Source organism: Grampus griseus, assembly GCF_964374135.1.
Source record: "Grampus griseus genome assembly, chromosome: X".
NCBI classification, from domain to species: domain Eukaryota; kingdom Metazoa; phylum Chordata; class Mammalia; order Artiodactyla; family Delphinidae; genus Grampus; species Grampus griseus.
Genome location: NC_138999.1, coordinates 59,666,839 through 59,674,392, shown reverse-complemented (window position 1 = coordinate 59,674,392; position 7,554 = coordinate 59,666,839). Strand labels below are relative to the sequence as shown.

General features: G+C 40.3%; 1 protein-coding gene across 1 annotated transcript in view; it reads left to right on the top strand.

The window, feature by feature from the left end:
• Positions 1 to 3,167: 3,167 nt before the first annotated feature.
• The window catches only part of TEX11 (testis expressed 11), a gene marked incomplete at both ends in the record, with an annotated part of 320,506 nt that continues 316,119 nt past the window's right edge, over positions 3,168 to 7,554 (top strand). Inside the window, 2 exons of the mRNA XM_082682068.1 lie at positions 3,168 to 3,324; positions 3,847 to 3,968. Of these exons, the coding sequence (XP_082538194.1) occupies positions 3,168 to 3,324; positions 3,847 to 3,968 (279 nt within the window). The remainder of the gene's footprint in view (positions 3,325 to 3,846; positions 3,969 to 7,554) is intronic.

The following is a 7,554-nucleotide window of genomic DNA, read 5'->3' as shown; positions in this document are numbered from 1 at the left end:
TCGGCTGGCAAGTTCCGGTCGGCCCGATCCTCTGCGCTAGAATCTGTCCGCTTTGCCCTCTGCACCCGTGTTGCTGTGCTCTCCTCCGCGGCTCCCAAGCTCCCCCACTCCGCCTCCCAAAGTCTCCACCCGCGAAGGGGCTTCCTAGTGTGTGGACACTTTTCCTCCTTCACAGCTCTCTCCCGCTGGTGCAGGACGCGTCCCTATCCTTTTGTCTCTGTTTAGTTTTTTCTTTTGCCCTACCCAGGTACGTGGGGGGTTTCTTGCCTTTTGGGAGGTCTGAGGTCTTCTGCCAGCGTTCAGTAGATGCTCTGTAGGAGTTGTTCCACGCGTAGATGTATTTCTGGTGTATCTGTGGGGCGATTGTGGAGATTTAATCCGCTGCTCCTGAGGCTGCTGGGAGAAATTTCCCTTTCTCTTCTTTGTTAGCACAGCTCCTGGGCTTCAGCTATGGAGTTGGACCCACCTCTCTGTGTAGGTTGCCTGAGAGCATCTGTTCTTCGCTCAGACAGGACGGGGTTAAAGGAACAGCTGATTCGGGTGCTCTGGATCACTCAGGCTGGGGGGAAAGGGAGGGGTACGGAGTTTGGGGTGAGCCTGCGGCGGCAGAGCCCAGCATGACGTTGCAGCAGCCTGAGGCACGCCATGTGTTCTCCCTGGGGAAGTTATCCCTGGATCCCGAAACCCTGGCAGTGGCGGGGTGCACAGGCTCCCGGGAGGGGCGGTGTGGATAGTGAACTGTGCTTGCACACAGGCTTCTTGGTGGCTGCAACAGCAGCCTTAGCGTCTCATGCCCGTCTTTGGGGTCCGCGCTTATAGCCGTGGCTTGCGCCCGTCTCTGGAGCTCCTTTATGTGCACTCTGAACCCCTCTCCTTGCGCACCAGGAAACAAAGAGGCAAGAAAAAGTGTTTTGCCTCTTTGGCAGCTCCAGATTCTTTCCTGGACTCCCTCCTGGCTACCTGTGGCATACTAGCCCCCTTCAGGCTGTGTTCACGCAGGCAACCCCAGTTCTCTCCCTGGGATCCGACCTTCGAAGCCCGAGCCTCAGCTCGCAGACCCCGCCCGCCCTGGCGGGTGAGCAGACAAGCCTCTCGGGCTGGTGAGTGCTGGTCGGCACCGATCTTCTGTGCGGGAATCTCTCCTCTTTGCCCTCTGCACCCCTGTTGCTGTGCTCTCCTCCGTGGCTCTGAAGCTTCCCCCCTCCGCCACCCGCTGTCTCCGCCCGCGAAGGGGCTTCCTAGCGTGTGGAAACCTTTCCTCCTTCACAGCTCCCTCCCAGAGGTCCAGGTCCCACTCCTGTTCTTTTGTGTCTGTTTTTTCTTTTTTCTTTTGCCATACCCAGGTAGGTGGGGAGTTTCTTGCCTTTTGAGAAGTCTGAGGTCTTCTGCCAGTATTCAGTAGATGTTCTGTAGGAATTGTTCCACATGTAGATGTATTTCTGATGTATTTGTGGGGAGGAAGGTGATCTCCACGTCTTATTCCTCTGCCATCTTGAAACTTCTCCCAAGATTTACTCATAACAGTTTTAAAATATACAGTATAGTAATAACTATGGTTGCCATGCCGTATATTGCATCCCTATGACCTATTTATTTCATAACTGGAAGTTTGTACCTTTTGACTTCCTTTACCCATTTGGCCCCCCCTCCACTTCCTGCTTCTGACAACCACCAGTCTGTTTCCTGTATCTCTGAGCCTTTTTTTAAAAAAAATGATTCCACATGTAAGTGAGATCATACGGTATTTGTCTTTCTCTGTGTGACTTATTTCACTTAGTATAATGCCTTTAAGGTCCATACCTGTTGCAGATGGCAAGATTTCATTCTTTTTTATGGCTGAATAACATTTTATTGTACATATTTAGCACATTTTTTTAATCCATTCATCGATGGAGACTTAGGTTCTTTCCACATCTTGGCTATTGTAAATAATGCTGCAATGAACATGGGGTTGCACAGGTCTTTTCAGGTTAGTGTTTTCATTTTCTTCAGATAAATACCCAGAAGTGGAATTGCTGGATCATATGGTAGTCCTATTTTTAATTTTTTGAGGAACCTGCCTACTGTTTTCCATAGTGGCTGCACCAATTATTTGCACCATTATGGTTTTGCTTTGCATTTCCTTGATGATTAATGATGTTGAACATCTTTTTTTTCATGTACCTGTTGGCCTTCACTGTGTTTTCTTTGGAAAAGGGTCTATTCAGGCATTTTTAAATTGGATTTTCTTTTGCTATTAAGTTGTATGATTTCTTTATATATTTTGAATATTAAGCCCTTATCAGATATATGATTTGCAAATATTTTCTCCCAGTCTAAACTTTCCTAGTTCTGTTATCAATATTTTGAGCAAGGACTATAATATATATATTTCTCAGCCTAATGCTTCCCTAATCTTAGATGAATCAAGATATTTAATATTAGTCCTTCTGTTAACCAATTTATGGGAGTAAGGAAGCTAGAGGTTTTTCTTTTCATATGTATCATTACTTGAGGCATATGAAATATGTATGGTATATTTTCCCTAATATCTTTGATCATGCAGTGGATACTAAAGAGTCTATGAGCTTTAAAAAATGTTTGAGTGTATTTGAAAATAAGTTTCTTTGTGAAGTCTCTATGTGAATCTGTTTTCTGATATTTAACTGAAAAGTTTTCTTTTTAAAGAAATATTTTATTTATTTATTTATTTTTGGCTGCGTTGGGTCTTTGTTGCTGCTCGCGGGCTTTCTCTAGTTGCGGCGAGTGGGGGCTACTTTTTGTTGTGGTGTGCGGGTTTCTCATTGTGGTGACTTCTCTTGTTGCAGAGCATGGGCTCTAGGCACGCGGGCTCAGTAGTTGTGGCTTACGGGCTCTGGAGTGCAGGCTCAGTAGTTGAGGCGCACGGGCTTATTTGCTTCCGTAGAATGTTGGATCTTCCTGGACCAGGGCTCGAACCCGTACCTCCTGCATTGTTAGGCAGATTCTTAACTACTGTGCCACCAGCAAAGTCCTGAAGATTTTTCAGTTAGCAGATTTATTGTTCGTTGTAGCAGGTTAAAAACCTGTTTATTGTAGCAGATTAAAAATCTTCCAGAAGGTGCTCTTATGGTATTGTTATGAATGTTAACAACATTCTTTTTAGTTAATGCTCAGAAATGTTGCAAGAAATTAGAGACATGTAGGTTATGGAGACCTCTGTTACACGAGTTTGGAAAAACCTCAATTTTGATAATATGAAAGGCATCAGTTATGGTTCTACATCATGTTTGGGTTTTAAGGAATTCTATGGCCTAATAAGATTCAGCTATATCGGGTCTGGAGCTCAAGACCGTTTAGAAAATGGTGACATCATTGTACAGATTCAGTAACTGGTTAATGTTGTTGCTAATTGAGCATGTCATTTTTTTTCTCTCAAAGTAAGGTCAAGACTTCAGCGTATGTCTGTCTAATGCTTTAAAGTATTAATAAGTATTTTAGTTTTACAGGGCATGTATCTAAGTCTCCCTTCAGAATTTCTACATTTTGTAATTTTGAAGACATTGTTAATTTCTCTTCTGTAGTTTTAAGATGACCTATAATAACATGACTATTTGTGAAGTCAATGCATTTTACTTTGAGAATGAGTAATGATGATTAAGTTATAAACAAGTGACTTCCAGGAAATACAAATGTTATTTGAAAATTATACTTTGTCTTTAGCTAGAATAAACTTTATCTCCAGTTTGGTTTTACTCTAAGGAGTATTGAAGTTTCTCCATGCTGTATTCATTTGACAAAAGGTCTAGGAACAGATTTCAGAATGATTTGCTACTTTCAGCCAGTGGTGATAGTTCACAGCACTTTTATCATTTATTGTTATTTCAGAAATGGTTGAAAACCTGCTTATAAAAGACGGTTCATCTATGATACCTGAGACAATTGATAGACTCTTCGCGGACATAGCAAATATCAACAGGGAGTCTATGGCTGAAATGCAGGACTCTCAGGTTGGTACTTTGTTTATAAGTTTTGATGATTTTGTTTATAAGTTTTGATGATTCACTGTTTTAATTAATGTATAAGTAAAAAAATAGACTTCATGATTAACATGAAATCTAAATACATGGAAATCAAGCCTAATGGCACATTTAGGGAAAATACTGTTTTAGAAACCAATGGAAAAATATGCCTCAAATTTAATATGTACTATTTAATCTGTCTAGGCTTCAGTTTTCTCATCTGTTAAAAGGAGCATAATAAAACCCACCTCCCAGTGTTGTTGTGAATAGTAAACAAAATAACATATTTAAGGTCCTGGGTGCATAGCAGTTAGTCACTTAATAATAGTTCTTGGGCTTCTCTGGTGGCGCAGTGGTTAAGAATATGCCTGCCAACGCAGGCGACATGGGTTCGAGCCCTGGTCCTGGAAGATCCCACATGCCACGGAGCAACTAAGCCCATGTGCCACAATAAGATAAGCCACTATGATGAGAAGCCTGCACACCACAACGAAGAGTAGCCCCTGCTCGCTGCAACTAGAGAAAGCCTGCGCACAGCAGTGAAGACCCAACACAGCCAATAAATAAAATTAATACATAAAAAAAATAATAATAGTTCTCTTTTCCTTCCTTCTTCAGCAAAGTAAGAAACTACGTGGTACTTGGTAGCGGGGAACTCAGTTGAATATAAGGCTTCAGTGGTGCTTTTTTGGGTTTTTTTTTCTAGTGTTTAATTGGAGGTCTGTCACTTAATTTAGAAATTGCCTTGCGGTTCTGAAATACTTTTGGGAATGTTTACCTTGGGCAGATCCTTCCATTTTGGTGATTGCACACATGGAAAGGTGAGAATGAAATTTGTTGTAAATACGTCTCATATATATATAACTTTATATATATAACTTTATATATAATTCATATGCCATATAATTTACCCATTTGAAGTGTACAATTCAGTGATTTTTAGTATTTCACAGAGTTGCGCACCCATCACCACAGTTAACTTTAGAACATTTTCATCACCTCCAAAAGAAACCTTGCACCCATTCACAGACACTCTCCATTTCCTCCTCTCTCCTCCAGCTCTAGGCAACCTCTAGTCTACTTTCCATCTCTGTGGATTTGCCTATCCTGGACATGTTATATAAATGGAATCATACAGTATGTGGTCTTTTGGGACTGACTTCTGTCACTTAGCATAATGTTTTCAAGGTTTTTCCATGTTGTAGCATGTATCTGTACTTCATTACTTTTATTTTTAATTCTAATTTCCATTTGAAAGCTTGAGTTTTATTTATTGATTGATTGGCTGCGTTGGGTCTTCATTGATGAGCGTGGGCTTTCTCTAGTTGTGGCGAGCGGGGGGCTACTCTTTGTTGCGGTGTGAAGGCTTCTCATTGCGGTGACTTCTCTAGTTGTAAAGCACGGGTTCTAGGCACGTGGGCTTCAGTAGTTGTGGCTCGTGGGCTCTAGAGCACAGGCTTAGTAGTTGTGGCACATGGGATTAGTTGCTCTGCGGCATGTAGGATCTTCCCAGAGCAGGGCTCGAACCCATGTCCCCTGCATTGGCAGGCAGATTCTTAACCACTGCGCCACCAGGGAAGTCCCATGTACTGCATTACCTTTTATGGCTGATAATATTCCATTCTTCGGATATATCATGTTTTGTATATCCATTCATCTGTTGATGAACGTTTGGGTTGTTTACACCTTTTGGCTACTATGAATGATGCTGCTATGAACATTCATGTACAGGTTTTTATGTTTTTATTTCTCTTAGGTATATACCTAGGAGTGACATTGCTGGTCATATGGTAACTCTGTTTAAATTTTGAGGAACTGCCAGATTGTTTTCCAAAGTGACTGTACCATTTTACATTCCCACCGGCAGCATATCAAATTGGGTCAAAAATTGACCCAGTTTTTCCACATCATCACCAATACTTATTATTAGCTTTTTGATTATAGCCATCCTAGTGAGTGTGAAGTAGTATCTCATTGTGTTTGTTTTATTTTTAATTGTGGTAAAGTATACATAATGTAAAATTTACCATCTTAACTATTTTTAAATGTAAAATTCAGTAGTATTGAGTACATTCACATCGTTTTGCAACCAATCTCCAGAACTCTTTTCATCTTGCAAAACTGAAATTCTATACCTATTAAACAACAACTCCCCATTCTCCCTTTCCCCCAGACCCTGGCAACCACAATTCTACTTTCTATCTCTATAAGTTTGACTACTCTTGGTACTTCATATAAGTGGAATCATACAGTATTTCTCACATTGTGACTGGCATATTTCACTCAGTATAATGTCCTCAGATTTATCCATGGTGTAGTATGTGTCAGAATTTCTGCCTTCTTTTTTTCCCCTCCCCCAGAATTTCTGTTCTTTTTAAGGCTTCATAATATTCCTTTATGTGTACATACCACATTTTGTTTATCTATATATCAGTCCATAGATACCTGAACTGCTTCCACCTTTTGGCTTTTGTGAATAATGCAGCTGTGAACATGGGTATAAAAGTATCTGTTCAAGTCCTTGCTTTCAATTCTTTTGGGTATATACCCAGAAGTGGAATTGCTGGATCATCTGGTAATTCTATTTTTTTTTTTTTGAGCAACTGCCATACTGTTTACCATAGTGGCTGCACCATTTTAAATTCCCATCAGTAGTGCACAAGGGTTCCAGTTTCTCTGCATCCTTACCAACACTTGTTATTTCTATTTTTTGATAGTAGTCATCCTAATGGGTGTGAGGTGGTATCTCATTGTGATTAATTTGTTTCCCTGATGGCTGATGATGTTGAGCATCTTCTCATGTGCTTATTGGTCATTTGCATATTTTATTTGGAGAAATATCTATTAAGATCCTGTGCCAATTTTTAAACTGAGTTGTCTTTTTATTATGAGTTGTAGGAGTTCTTTATATATTCCAGATACAAGTCACTTATCAGATACGTGACTTGCAAAATATTTTCTCCCATTCTGTGAGTTATCTTTTCACTTTCTTGATTGTATCCTCTGAAGCAAAAAAGTTTAAAATTTTGTAAAAGTCTAACTTATCAAGTCTTTCTTTTATTGTTTATACTTTCGGTGTCATATCTAAGGAGGCTTTTCCTAACCCAAGGTCGTGAAGACTTACTGTTATGTTTTCTTCTGAGAGTTTTATAATTTTAGTTCTTACCTTTAGGTTTATGATCCATTTTGAGTTTACTTTTGCATATCATATGAGGAAGGGATCCAAATTCATTCTTTTGCATGTGGATATCAAGCTGTCCCAGTATGTTTGTTGACTGTTCTTTCCCCATTAAATTTGTGTTAGTATCCTTATCAAAAATCAATTGACCATAAATATGAGTGTATATTTCTGGATTCTCAGGTCTATTCCATTGATCTATATGTCTGTCCTTATGCCAGTACTACACTCTCCTGATTATTGTAGCTTTGTAGAAAGTTTTGAAATTGGAAATGTGAGTCCTTTAACTTTGTTCTTCTCTTTCAAGATTCTTTTGACTATTCTGGGGTCCCTTGAATTTCCATATGAAATTTAGGATCTGCTAGCCAATTTCTGCAAAGAAGACAGCTGGAATTT